This window comes from Rhododendron vialii, chromosome 11a (genome assembly GCF_030253575.1).
Source record: "Rhododendron vialii isolate Sample 1 chromosome 11a, ASM3025357v1".
Classification (NCBI taxonomy): domain Eukaryota; kingdom Viridiplantae; phylum Streptophyta; class Magnoliopsida; order Ericales; family Ericaceae; genus Rhododendron; species Rhododendron vialii.
In genome coordinates this window covers 39,245,667-39,268,260 of record NC_080567.1, presented here as the reverse complement: position 1 = coordinate 39,268,260, position 22,594 = coordinate 39,245,667, and the positions used below count along the sequence as shown (strand labels likewise).

At 40.3% G+C, this 22,594-nt stretch overlaps 1 protein-coding gene and 1 pseudogene across 2 annotated transcripts; both read right to left on the bottom strand.

Moving 5' to 3' along the window:
* The window catches only part of LOC131307841 (CMP-sialic acid transporter 4-like), a 29,184-nt pseudogene extending 27,915 nt beyond the window's left edge, over positions 1-1,269 (bottom strand).
* Positions 1,270-14,782: 13,513 nt separating this feature from the next.
* Positions 14,783-21,795, bottom strand: LOC131307837 (calcium-dependent protein kinase 5). 2 transcript variants are annotated; one of them, XM_058334548.1, is made up of 9 exons: positions 21,579-21,795; positions 20,353-21,192; positions 19,819-19,962; positions 19,581-19,733; positions 18,778-18,893; positions 17,666-17,833; positions 16,744-16,968; positions 15,670-15,815; positions 14,783-15,236 (listed from the first exon to the last, which is right to left on the bottom strand). In XM_058334548.1, exons 2-8 carry the CDS (start codon positions 21,122-21,124, stop codon positions 15,693-15,695), a joined length of 1,701 nt encoding a protein of 566 aa, XP_058190531.1. In that variant the 5' UTR covers positions 21,125-21,192; positions 21,579-21,795; the 3' UTR covers positions 14,783-15,236; positions 15,670-15,692. The 2 variants fall into 2 exon arrangements, with proteins under 2 accessions (XP_058190531.1, XP_058190530.1); XM_058334547.1 differs by having other exon boundaries at positions 15,653-15,815; positions 21,579-21,746.
* Positions 21,796-22,594: the final 799 nt, after the last annotated feature.

The following is a 22,594-nucleotide window of genomic DNA, read 5'->3' as shown; positions in this document are numbered from 1 at the left end:
TCATCTCCAATGGATGATATCATTTCCTCACCAAGAATTAGCAGTAGTAACACTGTACTCGTACTTTCCAGCTCTCTTGGACCAGACAATAAGTATCGCCTGTGAACTCGTAAGAACAGTCAATGCAAGCGTAACAATTGACCTACAACAAACAAGAAAAAAGGTCAATGAATATACTTTTCTGTTCCAGCAAATAGATATGTTTCATTTAGGGTGGGTTTATTCATCCCGAAGAGAGGAATTTTTTAAAAAGTGAAAAATATGACCAAAAACTGGAAAAAGTTTGTGGTCATAATTTTATACTTGTTAAGAATCCTGCATTCGAAAATAATAAGTAATAAAGTTAGGTCAAACCAAAACTTAAAATAGTCTAACAGGTCTTACTTGCGCTTCCACTTCAATCGTTCACTAGAGCTGCTTCCTAAGCTTGCCACATTACTAACAGGAACTGCAAGGTCAATAGTTCTTAAGATAAATAACTGAACGGGCATTAAGTTTAAGGTTGGCTTCTAATGAAAACATACCACCTGAAAATGCTTTTCCTCGTAAGTTTTCTATATCGACGTCAATTGCATCCCCGTCTTTATCCTAAAAATCTCACACGTCAACGAATTGGTGGAAACAAATGTGCAAGTTAAATATGCTCAAAAGAATCGGCCTGAAAAGGAAGGCAAGTTAAATATGCTTAAAACAAACATCAAGGCCCCATATCCAAATTACCAAAAGAGCAAGGGAAATTTAACATTCCGGCATGTTCATGCACCTAAGTTTCAAGTAAATGAAAAGAAGAACGAATCGGTAGCAACCTTCAGCAGTAGTAGTGATACAGTGAACCAAAAGTACGGCATCCGCAGAAATTATTGCACAGCTTCTTTCTTTCTTTTTTTCCTTTCTTTTTGGGCAAGGTTAACCTAAACATTGAAAAAATGGAAAATGACTCAAAACAGTGTGGAATTGGGGTGGATGCAGGAGGGATAGGGAACCACATGAGATTTCGGATAAGCGAAATGGAAATGCAGAGAGAAATTAACATAATGGGAAGCCAAGCCAAATAAGACACAGGTTGATTGATTGCCGTAATAAAACAGCTTAGAAAACACAGTAGCAAAAAGACCTGATCTTTAATTTTCCGATACTCCATAGGGGCGAATCAGCAGCTTTGAGCTTCTTCGTCCCCCGACCGGATCTCTCTCTCTCTGGATTCCCGTTTGAAGTTGATAGGGAGCAATAGCTTTTGTGCGCTTTTTTACTGTCATGCCAACATGTTACCTGTATAGCCGATAACTTGAGACTTTTGTTTTGTTTTGTTTTGTTTTGGTGAGAGTGGGCCTGGGCTTGGGCCTGGGCCTGGATTGGAAGGATCATTTCTAGATCAACAAACAGCCATTCCGGTGTTTACACCATAATTTAGTAATTTAGTCTAATATGATCGATTGGGTCAAAATGTTACACGTGTCAGCATGTTTTAGACTAATTAATGTAAATGCAATATGAAGCCTGTTAAGGAAAATCAAATGGACTGATCGACGGTTAATATTCAACTCTGAAACACGTTTCAGAGCATGAGTTACATACAGATCGTGGACAAGACAATTAATGCAGGCAGGCAGCTGAAGCAATTACAACATTGGGAACGTGTGAGATCATGGAGAAGTAACCGCCTCGTGTAGATAGTGGAGCAAGATAAGGAAGTATGGAAGTAACCACTCAATTCAAATCAAAGGAGGGAATTCCATCTGGTTTGAATTTCAAGTATTTCAAGTCGAAGACAGCCTATAAATACAAGAACAAAAGATATTTAGAACCCCCAATCAATTGCCCAAAGGCTTCTACTTTTATCTGTACTTTACATTTTTTGCTCTAGAAGTAGCTTGTAACGTAACTGTCTGTTCGATTGTGTTCTCACCGTCGATCGACTTCTACCTCGAAGAATAATAAAATTCATTTTGTTGTTCTTCTTTCATCTCCATTCACTTCATTAAGTTTACTTCCAGAGAAGTCCTGAAATACGGCAATGAACCAAACTCCACCACCACAAACACCCACATTCCAGCAAACACACATGCAACAACTCTTACTCGATTCGTCGACTGCAAACGAGAAAATAGACAAACAATTTTGGCGCTAGAAAGAGGGCTCTTACTAATTTGGAAGTTATGGCACCAGCAACAAGAAAGCAAGACGACCGATCAACAGAGCCTCAGAATGAAGGCTTGGAAACCCAAAACGATGTGATACATCCTGAACAAAGGATGCCAGAGAATAGCCAAGGGAATGGCTTGAGTGCACCAACGGATATACAGAGCCTTTCCAAGCAGTTGGCACAGGTTTTGTCTAACACAGAAGACGAAGCAGCACAGGAATTGATTACCCTAATGAGAAGGGTAGTTACACCCCCATCTATCATAGATGTTGATGCGAATGGTGTAGTCCACAAACAGTTGTAATTTGGTGATTTGCCTAGACAAGCCCCTCAACAGGTATATTCAAACCCAACATTTGATTCGAATATGAATGTGCATAGTGGACCATTTGTAGGCCCAACTATTCTACGATCCACAATAAAGCCAACCAGTTTTTATCAGAATGTTCCATCTATATATGAAGTTGGAAACAGTAGTGGGAATGGTCAAAATAATAGTCTGAGTCCTGGTCAGAATCCTCAGAATGGTTTCACAGGAGTCCATGTTATGAACAATGATAAGCACATATACAGCACTGCACAAACTTTGCCAAATCATGGCAATTACACGTACCATACTATGCCAGCTGTGTCAAATAATGGAAATAGTGGTCAGTACGAGGCCTCTGGGATCCTTCTGGTCATGTTCCAGAGCCCAGATGATGCAAAGCCAAGCACTGGATTAGGGTCAAACTGGCGCACGGTTGTCTACAACTGGCGTACGACAGTTTTCCCCAGGATCCAGTGGCCGGCCCTTGCATCTTAGTTTAATCTTGGCCTATTTTCTGTCCCCACACTGTTTTTGGGGTATTCCGTTTTCTGTCGTGGCTTGAAGCCATTTCATCTGTCTGTAACTATGTATATTCTGCTCTTTTAACTGTGTGGTTTGTCCTGAGTGTGCACTGGTCCCTTTCCAGAGCCCAGAGGATTGCAAACAAGGACTGTGGAACCTAATGAGTGGAGTACGCCAGTCTAATTGTGGCGTGCGCAGGTCCTACCTACGTGCACTGGTTGGACCAGTGCACGCTGATACGGGGCCTATTCACGACCCTCTGGGGCAGCGTACTCCAACTTATTCAGGCTGCTCTCAGTGCTTGTTCTCAATCTATATTTACTATTGCAAGTAAATCATCCATAAGCATTTTGTCACATAATCACAACTTGTTACAGTTTTAACCCCCATTAACTGTTTCCCCCGCCCTAACTGGCTAAAAATGATCAAATGAGAGAAAAATGCAAACGTTTTACAAAGAAATGCCCGAATAGAGACCGATCTCCGGATTGGGCGAGAGGGGTGTGTAGACACCCTATTTTGGATTTTCCAAATTAGTTTATTTACGGTCTTTTGTTGCCCCAATGATGATTATAGTCGAGAACAATCCGAGGATAATGGTGTTTGAGCTTTGAGCGTCCCGAACCTCTATCAAACCCATTTCAAACCCTTCAAACCAGAGCCAAACGGCCCCATCAAAACCCAACTGGCTTACGCCAGTACCTTGATGACGTACGCCAATTAGCTGTCACGTGTCAGTCATCGACCGTTGACCCAGTTATTACTGGCGCACGCCAGTCAGGCCCAGTCAAATCAACTTTATTCAGCCACATGGACGAGACTTTGGTGGCCACCCTGACGTCGGCCACAGTATCCCTGATGATTACTCTCGGCAGAGGCGCTCCCTCTCTCTCCTACACCCCCCATCAAGGCAAGTCCCATGCATTTAATGCATGGGAGGCTCCATTGTTGTTCCAACTAGCCAAACAAGCCCTTAACCCCAGCTGATCAGCCCTGATCTCAGGCCCTCTCTCCTCTATAAATACCCCCATTGCATTCATTTGCAAGGGGTTAGCCATATTAAGAAGAGCCATCTTCCTTCTTCTCTCTTCTTGCTCTCTATTTCTCCTTTTCCATTGAAAGAGAAAGCAAGACAACCCACTTCCATACATCCTACTGATATCCAATCACCTTCTAAACCTCCATCTTCAACCCTCAATCTCAATACCACCTTCAAACTTCAACACAAAAAGGTATATCACCTTTGCATTCTTTTCTGTTTTCGACTCCTGAGGGGAACCAGTAAGGCCCAGGCTAGTAAACAATACTAGTCTTGGCCTTAAACTGGTAAAATACAACAATCGTATGGGATGAAATATGGCACACGCCAATACTCCTATGCGTACGCCAGTCATGGCAGTATGAGCACTACTGGCGTGGGGATCATGGATCGTCAATTTTGGTACTTTATCTTCCTGTCAATCACCCTTGCATGCTAAATAACCAGTTTACTGCTTTCTGTATACTTAGAACTGTTTAGATGTGGTAGTTATTGCTCACTCTTTGTCTATTCAAAAGGCCTATGGGATCCTTCTGGTCGTGTTCCAGAGCCCAGAAGATGCAAAAGCCAAGTACTAGATCAAAGGTGAACTGGTGTACGGTCTTATAAGACTGGCGTACGGCAGTGCTATCCAGGACCCAGTGGCTGGCCCTTGCATCTTAGCTTAATCTTGGTCTCTTTTATGTCCCCACTCTATTTAGGGGGTTTCCTGTCTATTTTTATGGCTTCAAGCCATTTCATTTGTTTGTAACTATGTATATTCCGCTCTATTAACTGTGTGGTTTGCCCTGGGTGTGCGCTGGTCCCTTTCCAGAGCCCAGAGGATTGCAAACAAAGACTATGAAATCTGATAAGTGGAGTACGCCAGTTGGGTTGTGGCGTGCGCAGGTCTTATCAGCATGCATTGGTTCGGCCAGTGCATGCTGGTATGGATCCTGTTCATGTCCCTTCAGGGCAACGTGCTCCAACTTGTTCGGGTTACTCGGTGCTTGTTCTCAATCTATATTTATCATTGCAAGCAAGTCATCCATAAAGCATTTTATCACATAACTGCAACTTGTTACAGTTTTAATCCCCATTAACTGTTCCCCCTCCCTAACTGGCTAAAAAGAAAAAAAAATGATCAAATGAGAGAAAAATGCAAACGTTTTACAAAGAAATGCCCGAGTAGAGACCGATCTCCGGATTGGGCGAGAGGGGTGCCATAAAACCCTTCCCCTCTCGTAACCTGGCTCCCGAACCTCAGATATCGAAGGTGACGACGGTCCAGTCCACAAGCCTTTTTCAAAATCAAACAAACGTAGCAAACGTTTTCGAGTTCGGTTCCTTGGGTGCTTTCACCGCTAAAATCCGAGTGGCGACTCTGAATCGAAGCGTTTCGCTGTGCTTTCCGAAAAAGGGCCGCGCCCAATTCTTGTAAACGAAAATTTCTGGGGCGCGTGCCCACAGGGTGCCATAAAACCCTTCCCTTCTCATAACCTGGCTTCCGAACCTCAGATATCGAAGGTGACGACGGTCCAATCTACAAGCCTTTTTCAAAATCAAACAAATGTGGCAAACGTTTTCGAGTTCGGTTCCTTGGGTGCTTTCACCGCTAAAACCCGAGTGGCGACTCTGAATCGAAGCGTTTCGTCGCGCTTTTCCGAAAAGGGGCCGCGCCCAATTTTACAAATAAAAAATTTTCCGGGGCGTGTGCCCACAGTTACAATCAAGTGTATATCGCAGAAGAAGATACACATAAAATAGCATTTAGATGTCCTGGATACATAGGAGCATTCGAATGGGTGGTTATGGCTTTCGGATTAAAAAACGCAAGAGCAACCTATCAAAGAGTTATGAATTTGATTTTTCATGATTTTCTACATAAAATTTTGGAGGTTTATATAGATGACGTTGTTGTGAAGTCAAATTCAATCGATGAGCACTTACATCATCTTGAACAAACTTTAGAAAGGATGAGGCGTTACAATTTAAAAATGAATCCCTTAAAATGTGCATTTGGTGTTACAGCAGGACACTTTTTGGGATTCTTGGTGCATCAAAAAGGAATCGAGGTTGATAAACCTAAAGCTGATGCTATCTTGAAAGCACAAGCCCCAACCAATAAAGAAGAGCTCCAACAGTTCTTGGGAAAGATTAATTTCCTTCGAAGATTTATTGCCAATCTATCTGGGAAAACAATGGCATTCTCCCCGTTGTTAAAATTGAAGTCAGAAAAGGATTTCAAATGGGAACAAGAGCATTAGAAAGCTTTTGATATTTTAAAACAATCATTGGTAACACCTCCTGTTCTGATGCCTCCAATAAATGGAAAGCCATTGAAGCTATACATATCAGCGACACACCATTCAATTGCAAGTCTGTTAGCTCAGGATAATGAACAAGGCCGAGAGCAATCAATTTACTACCTAAGCAGAAGGTTAAATGATTGTGAGGGTAGATATTCATGCGTTGAAAAGATTTGTTTAGCATTATATTTTTCAGCAATTAAATTGAGGCATTACCTTTAGCCAGCTAGGGTAAATATTATTTCCCAAACAGATATAATAAAGTACATCTTGTCTAGGCCCATTTTGAGGGAAAGGCAAGGGAAATGGATATTAGCCTTAATCGAGTATGACTTTGAATACGTGCCTCAAAAGGCCGTGAAAGGACAAGCTTTGGCCGATTTCCTATCTGAGCATCCAAATCTATCTTTGGAAGAGGATACCTTCGAGGTGCATTTTTTGGAGCTTAGACCTTGGCAATTATCTTTTGATGGTTCAAAAACAGACAATGGAGTTGGGGCAGGTGTTGTCTTGACATCTTCAAAAGGAGAAATGTTGCAGTTTTCTTTCCAACTCGACGAGAATAGAGTTCTGACAAATAATCAAGCAGAATACGAAGCCTTAATCATAGGCTTGGAAATAGCAAAAGATTTGAATATACGACATTTGAAAGTCTCTGGGGATTCACAGTTGATCATTCGACAAGTTACAGGGCATTATAAGTGCAATCACCCCTTGTTGAGTTTGCAGCTTGAAAAAGTTTGATGTCTTGCTCAAAACTTTGATGAGATACGTTTTTAGCATATTTTGAGACTTCAAAATAGTGAAGCCAATCAAATGGCCCAAGCAGCCTCAGGAGTTGAAATTCCTGAAGGGGACACGGAGAAAATAATCAGAATTCAAAAAAGGTTTTTACCCTTCTCAATGGAGAGGGAGAAGAATCAATTGGATGTATTGGTAATTGATGTTTCTGATGATTGGATGGTTCCAATAAAGAATTATTTGACAAATCCTAATGAGAAAGCAGAAAGGATTGTCAAATGCAGGTCCGTTAATTATGTTCTGCTAGGACGGGATTTGTATAGAAGAACTTCTGATGGCCTACTATTGTTGTGTATCAGCAAAGACCAATCGATGAGAATCATGGGAGAGGTCCACGAAGGAACCTGTGGTGCCCATCAAGCCGGTGATAAAATGAGATGGTTAATTAAGAGACACGGATATTATTGGCCAACCATTCGAGCTGATTGCATTCAGTATGCTAAAAGTTGCCAACAATGTCAAAAGCATGGACCTATCCAAAGGATACCTGCTCATCAATTGCAATCGATTATTAAACCTTGGCCGTTCAAAGGTTGGGCGATCGATATGATAGGAGAAATCCACCCAGCATCTTCATTGCAGCACCAATTTGTTGTAGTGGCAACTGATTATTTCACAAAGTGGACAGAGGCAATACCTTTAAAAGGTGTTTCACAGAAACAAGTGATTGATTTTATTGAGGAATATCTTTTATGTAGATTTGGGATTCCGGAAACCATTACTGTTGATCAAGCATCTATATTCAATGGTAGAGAAGTTGTCCAGTATGCACAAAAGTATGGAATACAAATCTTAAATTCCACTCCGTACTATGCCCAAGCTAATGGGCAAGTCGAATCGACTAACAAAATTATAAAGAACACATTGGCAAAGGTAATCGATGATAACCCAAGAGAATGGCATGATCTGTTGCCCAGAGTTTTGTGGGCATATAGAACATCACAAAGAGAGAGTAGTAGGGTAACTCCGTTCAAATTAGTTTACGGGCACGCGGCAGTTTTGCCAGTCGAAATCAATGTTCAATCGTTAAGGGTGGCACGTCATTATGATCCAGACTTGCAATATGAAGAAGCAATGTATTTGGACATCGATGGATTGGAAGAAAAAAGGTTACATGCCCTAAACCAAATTCAAGTCCAAAAGAAAAGAGTGGAAAGGGCTTACAACAAAAGAGTGAAACAAAAATCTTTTGCAGTCGGAGACTTAGTTTGGAAAACAATTCTCCCAATAGATTCAAAAAAGAAAAAAGGAAGATTTGGGAAATGGTCTCCAAATTGGGAAGGTCCTTTCCGTATTGCTCAAATCTTACGTGGAGGTGCATATCATTTAGAATCAATCGAAGGGGTTCTTCACGAAAGGACCATTAATGGTAAATATTTAAAGCATTATTTTCCATCTATGTGGGAAAACATGAGTTAAAACAAAATATTTCATTCCATAGTCAAAAGCTGCCCATGGATAAGGCAGCATTACAAGAGGCAGTCCATAAACAAAAAAAGATCCCAAGAAGGATCTAACAAAACAAAAAAAAAAGGAACCCAAAACGGGAACCTAAAAAGAAAAGACCCCTGTGGGGACCAAACTACAAAAGAAAAGATCTCAAGCGAGATCTAAAAGAAAAACACCAGGACTTCCCCACGAAAGAAGGCCTATTCTTTAGGCTATTCTTTCCACTGACCAGAGGTGCCAGCCACGGAGGACCTGATGTCAGCAGGATCGATTGGAGGAGGCTTGTAGTCGATGGTGTCCCAGTTTGCCACCACGAGTTTAATGGCAGACTCCATCTTCTCCATGCGAAGTGCCATACCCTCCACTCGATCGTGGATAGCCTGAATCCTTCGTTTACACTCGTTGTGGTCTTCCATGAGTGCCCACGAGAGTTCAGTGGCTAACTGCTTGATGTGAGCAGGGGTGATTTGGGCAGAAAGAGGAGTAGAAGAGCTGTTGTTAGCCATTGCGTAGAAACACAAGTGCTTGATCTTGTACTCAGTGTTGGTATTTATAGACCAAAGAAGGTCTAAAGACGTGGGTTGTGGGCAGTTGCCCCGAGGGAAATTAAGATACGTGACAACTGATAGGGTTAGTGGGCACTCAAGTGTTGTTTCCCAAGGTAAGGCGGCTAGTTTACTACAGAACGGCATCATTTGTTGTACTTAACCGTCATTAATTACTATGCATGTTCCCTAAAAGTAGAAGGGAAACGTCGCCATGAATCATGACGTGGTAATGCCATGATTATAGGCGCCCACGATCCGGATATATAGGGATCAAAGGTTTTGATCGTGTGAATTACATTTGTAAAAGGGATACGAACCAATTATGTGGATTTATTCCTTAATTTGGACATTCACAAAAATTTGTTAAAAGGATAGTCATTCCAAACAAAAGTAAGAGAAGGGCTATTGAAGGCCTAACACTAGTTCGATTGCCATTCATGGTTTTTGGCATGCCACCTGCTGATAGGTAATAAACTAGGTAATAAACAAATAGTACTTACAATTTTGTACTGACAAAACTAGTCGATGACTGTAAAACTAAAGTTACCCATGAAGAAAGGAAGACTTAAAAGCTTCCCATTTAATTACAAGTTCATCACATTTAATCCTGTTCCTTTGCAAGTCTTCACGAGCGACAGAAACATGAACTGAAACTCCTTTGCCTTCTTCTGCTAAACGTTTGAAGTCCTTGTCAAGTTGGCTTGCTGTTACCAGAAGATGCTCTTTCTCAGATTGCAGTTGACCCAGTCGATGTAACAATTCCCGTTCTTCCTGATCAATGGCCACAAGTCTCGACTTCAAAGTCGAAGCATAAGTATGCATTTTCGATAACTTAACCGTCAGGTTGGAAAGGTTACCAATCAACTCCTGCTTTTGACTTATCTCTTTCTGGTAATACCGGAAAAGGCTAATGTTATCACCCAGTGATGATGCATAGTTTTCCAAAATGATTTGTTCCCTGAGGGGGAAGACATGCCTTTGAGACAAAGATTCAACACAGGCACTGAATTCTGTAGACTTCACTGTCATCAGTTCTTCAAAAGGAAATTGCAAGAAGTCAAAGAAAACTTGAATTTCTTTTTGAGTTTCCTCACTAAATTGGAGAAAAAAGAAGGAACTACTGGATTCAGAGACCTCAGTTGGAGATCGAAAGGCTTGAGAAGTCGACTCTATTTCTTCCATCAGATGGTCTAATGAATCACTTGAAGACTTAGCCTAAGCCGAATCCTCCATGCCTACAGGATTTGTTGCAGCTTTGTTCACTGAACGGGGGGATGTATTTAAAGCAAGAACCCTTGGAATACTTACAGGGTTAGGATTATTCACATCTGTTGGTGATATGACTTGATTACCAGAAGGATTACCAGAAGGACTAGAGGCTACATCCTCTGCACCTTGTCCACTTCCTTTGTTAGGACTGGTTTGAGCAATGTGGGCAATCTGGACAGGACCCTCTGATGGTCCCTTCTTTTCCAATTCCTTTTCTATTGGTGCTGGTGGAGCCTCTGAATTAGGTACATCCGCCATCCGAGGAGAAGCCAATTCCTCCCTACTGTCACCTTGTTGATTCAAATCAATCTTCTGAGTTTGTTGAGGAGTTAGGTCAACAGTGGTATTCCTCCCTGGTACAGCATTGGCTGAGTCTGATGCAGGTTGGTTTGTTGTGACAATGCATTGTTGGGTGGAATGTACACCAAGCCCAGTATCAAGTGGCATCGAAACCGTGCCCTCACCAATTTGCAGAAAAGAGCTGTAGTCCTGCAGCAAAGGATTTGCTTGATGTAACAGTTTTTCTTGCAACTTTGGTAACCAATCAGCTTGATCCAAAGGATCTGATACTGCTGTATCGAAAGACTCATATTGATCAATCGCCAATTCAGTGTCAACTGTCTCTCCTACTGAGAAGGAAGACTTCTGAATTTGTGAGGATTTTGAAGAATTTTCATCTTCCTCCATTTCTTCAAAAGCATTCACAATTTTTGTTCCCTTACCTTTCTGTAAAAGAAAGAAAATTTGAGGATACAAAGGCTTATGAAGAGTATGAATCAATAGGGAAAAGAAGAAGGTGAAAGCGTACCCTTGGAGTCAATCCTTTATCACTCAAATTCTGTTTCTTGGTGTGTTTTCTTGTCAATTGCTTCGTGGGGGTAGAGACTTCATCGACCTGTCTTTTGGATCTATCAATGGAAGGACTTTTAGAAACTTTCTGGTTCACGCTTGACTTGATTCTGAGAGTCTGCGTTCGTGGCCCAGTTTCAGAGTCCTTGATTGATTCGGCTTTCCTTTTCCTGGTATTCCCACTTGGTACAGATGATATGGGAATGACTGCTCCTGCATGAGGCACAACGGCCTTGGAAGGTTCATCAGGCAGTCGAGCTGTTACCTCTGTCAAGGAAACAATGTCACAATGTTAGTAGAAGAATAACTAATTGAATTAAAAACCAATGAATAGCTTTGCTTACCAGCCTTGTCCTGAAGATATTTGTATTCTGGATCAAGCCTGTACAGGCAATCCGAAAGTGAAGCACTGAAATAAAGGGCTTTCATAGTCGACCACCATTCATCAAAAGCAGGCAAGGTCACACCATTGGTCTTGAAGTCAATAAATTGAAAAGCTTTCACACGATGATGAAAATTGCCAACCATCAAGGATATCATTTGCGAGTCCTTAGCCTTAATCGTTGGCCTGCTTGAAGCCATCTCAGCAATGTCTGGGTGAACGAAAGGCATGGGAATGCCTTGTGAAAGGCCAAATTGTCGAGCAAATTGATAGGGAGAATAATTTTTGAAACTACAATTTCCAAAAGGAGTGTTATTCAGGGCAAAACCGACTGGGATAAGCCTTGGAAGGAGGATGCTGGCCCAGAATAACCGCTTGGAATGAGTCATTTTCTCTACAAGTTGAGGAGAGGCTGATGGAATGTCCTCAAAACATGGCCTTAATCTTTCAGATGCATATTCGAATTTATCGAATGGATAGAAAATAGGCCAATTCTTTTTGTTATCTTCATAGAAGAAAGTGAAATACCTTTGAAATGATGATTCCTCTGTTTAAGTCAGAAAACCTAAGAGGTGTTCAGCATAGCTACGGCATGTTTGCAAGGTTTCATCTGATCGAAGAGGATTATTTAGCTTAAGTTTCAGCTGAGGAAAATATGCATATAACCAAGCTTGAAAAATTCAAAAGGGACCACCATAAGAGTCTGCTATCTTCTTGTCAACAAAGGTAAACAGGCCCTTATACAGGGATCCTAGAACGGCCAAATTGAGATACTCTTTGGTAACCCTGAGCCCAGGAACTGCCATAAGAAATCTACAAATCCAAAATAGATAAAATGCGACTTTCTCATGAAAGCAAGGTCCAGATGCTTTGGCTTTATAGTGAATCTTTAACCATTTTGAGTAACTAACCCCAGATGATGGAACAATAAATGGGGGATCATATGAATCGGGAGAAAGTAGAGCATTTACCTCACGGCCTAAGGAAGGAAGGCCGGTCAAATGGGAAATATCCAAGACTGTTGGAGATAATAAACCACAATGCAGAACTAGGGTATTGGATGATTTGGACCAGAAACAAGCTGCAGCGGCTAGGAGTTCAGAGTTCATTTCTAAGGGAAATTGTGAGAGTTCGATTGTCTCACGAATTCCCATTGTCTTCCAATCTTCGAAAAGAAACTTCATCATACGCCTTACCCAGTCTACCCATCCCATTTCGACGGTATAAGGCCAGGAACAAAGGCAAGTGTTCTTACCCCAGCCTGACCATTCAAGCATTGGAAGTTGTAGGAGAAGAGGATCACGTTCCACCACAGGGTAAACTTCTGGAAGGCTATTCGGAAGAGTTGACGAAAAAGCTGGACCCAATATACAGTGAGAGCTGACGTTATCGTCGGGAATCAGGACTTGGGTGTTCTGATCAGCCCCATTTCGGTACGACTCAGGAAATCGGAAGGAGTCCTCCATTACCGACTCGGTAGTCGGATCTTCAACTGGATCGCTAGAAACCTTCAATTTGGATTTCGGTGCCATTTGGGTTTGAAAGCTGTTTCAGGGATTTGGTGTGAGAGTTGTTTCAAGGTTTTGGTATAGAAGAAACTCAAATTCGTGCCCTAAAATTTGAAGTACTCTGCTTTATATAGGCGGTGAGTTACTAAGGGATTATTTACCCAAGTTAATCTTTAACTCAGGTAAATAGGGGGCATTGTTTACACCATAATTTAGTAATTTAGTCTAATATGATCGATTGGGTCAAAATGTTACACGTGTCAGCACGTTTTAGACTAATTAATGTAAATGCAATGTGAAGCCTGTTAAGGAAAATCAAATGGACTGATCGACGGTTAATATTCAACTCCGGAACACGTTTCAGAGCATGAGTTACATACAGATAGTAGACAAGACAATTAATGCAGGCAGGCAGTTGAAGAAATTACAACATTGGGAACGTGTGAGATCATGGAGAAGTAACCGCCCCGTGCAGATAGTGGAGCAAGATAAGGAAGTATGGAAGTAACCACTCAATTCAAATCAAAGGAGGGAATTCCATTTGGTTTGAATTTCAAGTATTTCAACTCGAAGACAGCCTATAAATACAAGAACAGAAGATATTTAGAGCCCCCAATCAATCGCCCAAAGGCTTCTACTTTTATCTGTACTTTACATTTCTTGCTCTAGGAGTAGCTTGTAACGTAACTGTCTGTTCGATTGTGTTCTCACCATCGGTCGACTTCTACCTCGAAGAATAATAAAGTTCATTTTGTTGTTCTTCTTTCATCTCCATTCACTTCATTAAGTTTGCTTTCAGAGAAGTTCTGAAATACGGCAAGAAACCAAACTCCACCACCACAGACACCCACATTCCAGCAAACACACACGCAACAACTCTTAGTCGATTCGTCGACTGCAAACGAGAAAATAGACAAACACCCGGCATCCGCCCAATACCTCCAGATCAGATGGGATGAAGATAACTTGGGCGTTTCCTTACCGGCGAGGCGAACGTGAGTCAGTGGAGAATGAAGATTATCATCATCAATCAAGCAAAATAAACATGGAAATTTTACACTTATTTTAGTGAGTGCATGCCATGTAGTATAATTATTACTACTCCCTTGGATAATCCTTCTTTTTTTCGTGTAAATAATACTATGATTACTCCAATCTAACCATGCCTACCGCAAATTAAAAAATCTCAAAAAAACAAAGGGGTAAGTTCACCTACCAAGTGTCGTTGACACACGCTAGTACATTTGGTCAACTTTGGTTTAAAATTGTCAAAAAGAAAAAGAAGAGAATGCGCGCATCACTACTTCACCGGTACATCATCTGAACAAACACTTAACGCGTTTTATTATAAACAATATAATCAAGTTTGACTCGGTAAGTGGTTCTTAGACAAGCTTCAATCGAGCAACCACAAACGATATCGGAGTATTTTGAATTTTTAAAACATCATACCTAAACAAACCGATTAATAGTAGCTTACCAGAGCTTTGTTTGAAAGCTGCAAAAAATATTCAAACTATGCTTGTTTATGGGACAGCCCAATCTCAAAACCTACGTGCGAAAACGAACTTGCGAAAACGAACTTGTACTCGGCTTACTTAACTCTTTATGAGCCCCAGGCATGTGCCGTTATCCCATAACTCAAGTCCGAATTAACCGACAACCGTCTAGCAATTGGTCACAACAAAGAAATAGGTGGTAGTCTGCATATGATTGTTTTTTCTCATATAATGACATGAGATTCTATACTACCTTCTTCCCAACCCAACTCATAGAATTGAACTCATTGTACGTCAAGTATAATTACACAACTCTGCGAACAGTTCCAAATTCACAATCTCACTTGGGTAGTAGGAAAACATGTAAAAAAAATTCTGGTGTCATGAAAACGCCACAAAACCTCCTTTTGGAACCCCACCTCTTCCTTCCGAAAAATATATAAGCACAAAACCTTGTACACATAATGACCTAGGCACCTCGAACAGCTGTATCACTTTTAAGCTTTCAGCTGCTCACCCCAATTCTCCAGTAGTTATACTCTACTTCAACTTAACCTCCCTCAAATCTCATGTGATGGCGGGCACATGTGCAGGGGAGAATCCGCAAATAGGTCATCTCCCTTCTTTCCCTGCAAATGAGTAAGAATCTATGAGATTTTGCACGCCAATTCACAGTACTGACTGGCAGTTAAAGCAGAAGTGCAAATACTATCCCCAACCGAGAACACATTAAACTTATGCAGAGAAATTGATTAGTTGGTGAACCATGGCAAAATGCTCCCGGTCTTGTCTTCCAAGACTCAACAGACAAACTTTCTTTAAGCTCTTTTAGCACAAATTCAACTACGTGAGAACAAAGCAAAGATTTATGAGAAACAAAACCACCTTCACAGTTCCCCTGATGGTGCTCTAAGTTACACTCAACTCATTGAACTTTGTCCTCAATCAGGTTTTTGATTCAAGGACTCTGTAATTTTTACTGAAATCAGCCAGGATTGTTTTTTCTCTTTCATTAAAAAAACCGATAATCAGATGATTGAATTACATATGGCTGAAAAGTACCAACTGGTTTCTAAAACTAGAAGCTAATGAGCTCCTGGTGCATCTCTCATGCTCAAATTCAGGCTGTTACGCATTGTTCGTCTTCCGATTCCCGCATTGCCCTTCTGCATCATAGCAACGAATTCCTGATAATCAATTCTTCCATCCTGAAAGAATACCTCAATCAGAATCCAAAAGTTCAGCAAAGATGAAACTCAATTGGCCGACCCTATGATTATGTACATGTTTGGTGTCTTATAATTATGCAATTTTGTGCAATACAAGATATCGAGTTGTTTGCAAGCAACGTACAAACGAGTCACACACGTTTGAAACCTGCAATAACGTGTTGTTGAAAGATGTGTGGAAAGATGTTAAAAGTACATCCAACGATCCGTCTGGTCAATCTAGTTTAGTTTCACGACAAATTTTAGCCTAAATGAAACAGACATAAGGTGTGCTGTTTAGTACTTCTTGAACAGCTTCGCAACAGTTTTCTATATCTTCATACAAGATAACAGGAACATGATTCCCTCCTCACAAAAACGTGTGCTGTTTAGTACTCCTCTTTGATCCTCTGCAAACTGAATGGTGAAGCTTTGGATCATCTGCTTTTTTGAGCGCTCCTTTTCTAAGCAAGTCTGGAACAATGTTCCTAAGCTGAGTTGTATCCCTGCTGGTCCTACTCTTTGGTCCAGAAAGCTGCTCGGTTCTGTTCCAGTTACAAAAAAGAAAGGTTTTCCTAATATTCTCAGAAGGCTTGCTCTAGCTGCTATGGTCTATTTCATTTGGTAAGAAAGGAACAACAGAATTTTTGAGGGCATTCTAAGATCCCCTGACTCTGTCATTGCAAACCTGAAGTGAGAATTAAAGCTACCCAAAGTAGGAATGTCGACTGGCATATATTCCGTATTTGTATCTTTACTCAATAGGATGATTTCTTTGTAGTTATGTATAAGGTTCCTGCAATTGTTTCTTAGCCATAAATAGGTTTTTTGCTCTGTTATATTGGAGGGTTTTCCTCTTGACAGTGTTTTCTAATAAGGTTCTCAGTTACCAAAAAAATGATCCCTTCCTCAAGAGATGTGGACTTACATTATCTTGATCAACTTCTCGAATAATATCTTCAAGAAAAACGTCGGTCATGTTATGTTCCACACAGGCCTGCTGGAGCTCATCAACTGTAATATAACCGCTTCCATCCTTGTCAAAGTATTGAAATGCTGCCACTAGATGTTCCTCCCGTTCTAGTTTATTAAGGTGAACTGTTGCAGCCACGAATTCCCCATAATCAATGGTCCCACTGTTGTCCACATCAGCCTGGACACAACTATGACAGCTCAGTTATAAAGAAAAGGTATAACGTGCAACAAAGAACAAGCACAGTGACCTCATTGGTCAAAGTCCCCTCATATCGAAAATCCTCAAGGGAATTTACAGACTAGGAAAGGCAAGTTTAAGAACTTAAAGATGGGGATGCCTATCATGTTGGCTGTACCATCATCAGGAAGGAGAGCAATATATGTTCACTTTCTAGCTACACAATGCTTTTTAGCATAAAAAACTGTCTAGGGAGGCAGTCAGGCAGATGGGCATGATCTTACTAAAATGCGACCAAAACTGGCTCCACTACCTAAAAATTCATCATAATCCGAAAATCATTCCCAATTTCCCCATACAATTATCCAATACCTAACAGAAGATCTTAATCGCGTTAATTACTGTTATACAAGAAAGAGCCGATCATTGTACCACATTATTGCAGCATGTGCTCCTAATTCACTCAATCATCATAGAACATCATCAGACAAAGTATACAACAAAAATTGTTGGAAACACAATAAAATGATTCAGCTTCCGTCACCCTATATGGCGAGGGTTAGCTTAAGGCTATGCACTTCATTACTGTGACTCAACATCTAATCTTGTAATAAAATAAGATAAGAAAGAAGGAACAACAGATCCATGCCAAAGATTGAGCAAAGAAACCAAATATACTAGGCAACAACTGTCTTACCGCATCCATGAGATCACGTATTTCTATGTCCTTTAAGGTAGAGCCATATCTTCTCAAACCAGCTTTAAGTTCATCAAATGTGATGGCACCACTATTATCAGTATCCATTGCCTTAAACATCTCTCTCAAACCGGCAATCTCTTCCTCAGATAGGCTTTCAGCAATTACCTGATGACACAAAACAGGCAAAAAGTTGGACTTTTTGTTACTTGCTTTCATAGTTCAAAGACTAAATTCCTTTTAACAGTTCCATACATGGGTTCATGCTTCCAGTTTTTAGAAAGATCAAAATTCGTGACTGAAAAGCCCAAGCAGAAGAAATCAAATATTTTATGTGTGCAAACATGTAAGCGACTCCTTACCAATAAAAATGTGTTAACAACTAAACAAGTAAATTGTAGAAGCCACCATTTGATGCTCTCTTTTTTGGGTAATCACTACATTTGGCTCTCAATGTACACAGAACTAAGATAACACCACACAAAAAGAGAAAACAGAATGCTGCTGCTGACAAAGATATAGCCAGCACGCTTAGAGATGAGCAGGTTTGTTCGACAACAAAGTAAACCTCTTATCAAATGAAACACGGAATACACAACCATGTCAAAGAGTACATCATCCAAAACATCAGAAGCTTGGGGAGTGCAGCATCTTTTGGGTTCGTACACAAGGCAAAAACAAATGGGTGATTTCAAATACCTCAATAATTACTTAGTTGGATCCCCTAACTAAACAAGATGCATGATGTTTGGACACGCACACATTGTTGCATTCTCACAAGCATCTGTCATTACCACAGAAACTTATCCAAGATTTTAGAAATAGCACGGTTTTTACTTACTTCAGAAAAAATACATGTAATGGGACTATAAATGTGCTACACGCCAGATGACAAAAAGAAGAATTAGATATGGATTCCCAATCATAGTGTGCACTGTGCAAGCTAAACTCGTCCTGCACATTTTAAGACATGGCGAAGTCTGCTGAGTGTCCAAAGTAGGTTAGAGAGACATCAGCGAAGAATAACAGGGGCTGATACTAGCATTCCACCTCCCAAATGGTAGAAATTACCAACAAGCAACAAAGAACAGACTATGTATTGTCAGACATACCCGTAAAGCCATCTTCTTTAACTTATTCATTGCAGAGAACAGTTTGAGACGCGAAAGTACAGCTGGATCCAGAGCTCTATCAGGAGCAACTCCGTTTTCACAAATCCAAGGATGGCCTATTGATGCCGGAAAAAGGTAATCAGAAGAAGATTATTGAAGATTTAGAAGTGATCTATTTATAAACCTTTATTTATTCAGGAAGTTGATTTCGTTCTCTTTTCGGTTGGAGATTTTCTTTTAACAATGATGAGGGGGTCTGGGCTTTGCCAACTGCAAACAACTTTAGTGCAAATGACACCCTTTAATAGATTTTGCGGAGATTGCATCAGCTATTTCACCACAAGGTGTCATTTAAGCATAAACTCAAAGGTGATTAACTGATTATCAATCCTTAAGCAATCACGCTCCTTATGATGGTCCCTCTAAAGGTACTCACTAAAATGTTCTGATTGTTGCTCAGCTTTTCATACGACCTCCGTTCCCTAATTTGTCCTGCTTGGGATTCTGGGCCATTTTCAAACCCAAAAAAATGCATTTCTGGAAATTATATTTTATTTATTTTTTTCACCGTTTAAAATTTATCAATGAGATCTTTTGAACAGTGTAACAATGTTTTAAAAAAAATGGAAATGCATTTTTTTATTCGAAAAAGGCATGGAATCCCAATCGGGACAAAAACTATGGGTCGGATGGAGTACCAAATCCTGAGGCAACTACCGGAAAAGTGCTCAACTTCCATATATAATCGAAATTAGAAGGTCAAAATAATAGCTCAACATAAATTGCAAGGAAAGTGAACATACACATTACTTCATGAGCAGTTAACCGTTCTGAAGGTCGAGAACATAACATCTTCTGTATTAGATCCTTAGCACTGACAGATATAACGGGCCATGGATCTGATGCAAAGTCAATGTGTCCCTTCAGAACCGCATCAAATATCCCTTGTTGTGTTTCTGAACTCCAAGGATAATAAAATTTTAGTACATTGGAAGCAGAATGAAACAACAGTGTCCGTACAGGGTAACAAACCACTCATACCTGCCCAAAAGGGTGGTACACCACTTAGCAGTATATATAGTATGACACCTGCTGTCCAGACATCTGCTTCTGGACCATAATGCTTCAAAAGCACTTCAGGAGCAACATAATATGGGCTCCCAACCACATCAGTGAAAACCTGACCTGAAGAAGCAGCAAGAAAGATATGGTTACAAGAATAAAACTCGGTGTGTTAAAAAGAACACTAAACTCAGAGCTAAAATTGTAGAAGGACACCACATAATTGACGTAATGTTTTCTTTACAATCTGGGGATAGTAGATTTGACTTGAAAGAAGAAGGCTGTCCAGTCTTACTTGAAAATGGTATGCTTTTAACATCCAATAGGCATGCACGAATAAATTCAACAAGACCTCAAGGATACCAGTGAAAATGGACAATGCTAACCAAGGAATATAGCACTCATGCAACTAAGGAATTTAAAATGTGATAGAGCACAAGTTTCTTTTGGTTCGGTTAATTGATATGCTTTCAGTTTAATAATGGTAGGTAACATTTTTTTCTATGAATTTACCTGGCTTGAAGAAAACTGAAAGTCCAAAGTCAATGGCTTTGAGAGAGAAATCATCATCCTTGTTAACCAACAAGAAATTCTCAGGCTTTAGATCTCTATGCATAACCCCAAGTGAATGGCAAGCCTCAACAACCCCAACGATAATCTTTGTCAATTCAGCAGCCTTCCTCTCGCTGTAATGTCCCCTCTGAATAATCCTGTCAAACAATTCACCCCCACCACAAAGCTCCATCACAATATGAACGTATAAAGGGTCCTCATAGGCGCCCTTAATGGTTACAATATTCTTGTGACCTGCCAAATGGTGCATTATCTGAATCTCCCTCCTAACATCCTCCACATCTTCCTTGGAAATCAACTTTCTCTTCGAGATAGATTTACATGCGTATTCGATGCTCGTGGAAATCTCGGTGCATAAATAAGTAATACCGAATTGTCCTTGTCCTAATTTACGACCCAAAGTGTAGAGATCGCGGATGTTGGCAGTCTTATGACCCAATACGTAATAAGCCTGGTTATCGTTGCTACGCTTCATAATACCGTCTTTAGGGAAACTAACAAGAGGGGGATTGGTAATATTGTTGGTTTTCTTGGGGTTGTCCTTGGAGAATTCCTGAGAGATGATCTGTTGAGAGTTGAAGCTGGTGGGGGAAATGTCAGAATAATTAGAGTGGCTAGAAGATGTGTTGTGCTTGGAAATGGACTGGTCTTCGGGCTGGCTGTAGCCCTGAAAATCTTTCGCTCCAAAAGAACCACGGCATGTGTTGCCCATGAAACAACCACAATTTCCCACCCGCCCCTTTTTCCTCTATATATGTACTTCAGAGCTCCACTCTCATTCTGTGTTTGCACATCAATTACAAGAATTTCAGAACAAAAATAAAAACGAAAAAATAACGCCTGAATTTAAAAACCAGAAACAAAACAGGTATAAAATTCTTTTTGTTTTCTTCTTTTCAATGTTTGCAAATCGAATGAATGAAGTATCTATATTTAGAGGTATCAGATCGGTGTGATAAAACATGAAATATAAGCAGAAAATATTGCAGATGAAGATTCATCGAAAAAATGTTAGTACAACAAGGGAATTGTAATCGTAGGATAAATGAAGAAGGAACAGAAAGAAAGGAAGAAGACATGAAAATACAAAGAAAGCAAACTTTGATTTAGTAAGGAAATGGTGCAAGGGAAAAAGAAGCGAAAGAGATATAGATCCAGTAAAGTACCAGCGGGTCGGGTGAATGAAGGACGGTGGTTATTGATGTCGCGGAGATCACGTTTGAGGGTGCCGATGAAGAACAAGGAGAAGATAATAATGGACGACGACAAGCAAAAAGTGCTCCACCTCCATATTCGTTAATAATAATCTGAATTCACGAGGCCTCTGAGTTATGTTTATTATTATTATTATTATTACTATTATTATTTAGTATTAATAATAATAATTTTGCCATGCTTTTCCCTTTTGACTACTACTACTATATAGATCGCGTTGCCGAGAAATAAGAGAACAGTAATGCTACATGCACAGCAAATGTGCACAGATTTTGTGCACAGATTTTTTGTGGGGCCCACTACGGGTCCCACAAAAATAATCCAAGCCGTTCATTAAATGTAAAACATTTTTTCAAGGGCCCCCGCAAAAAATCTGCTCAATCCGATATCTATAGTGTTTGATTCAATCATTTAACTTTTCTTTATCCTGAGATTCGAATGAAAAGTTAAATGATTGAATCAAGCATCTATGAGTATCGGATTTAGCTGATTTTTAGAAAGGGCCCTTGAAAAAATGTTTTACATTTAATGAACGACTCAGATTATTTGTGTGGGACCCGTAATGGGCTGCACAAAAAATCTGTGCATAAAATCTGTGCACATTTGCTGTGCGTGTAGCATTACTGGAGAAATAACCATCTCTCTCCCTCTCTCTCATATATAACTATAATAAGGCGGCTTTTAGGAATGAATTTCTGACCACCTACCTTCTTCTTTTTTTTTGATCATAAACCACCTACCTCATCACAACTTTTCAATTGCATGATTGTCCAGAAGACAATTTATGGAATACTTGCTGTATTATTTTTCCCACCTTCATGTAATAATACTAGCAAGCAAGTGATCATTGAGAGCATCTCCAGCCTTCATCCATATTTTTTCTCAAATTTGAGTCAAATATTGGGTAAAAATCCATTTTGGGTAGACACTTCTCCAACTATCAAACCCAAATTTTACACATCTCCCT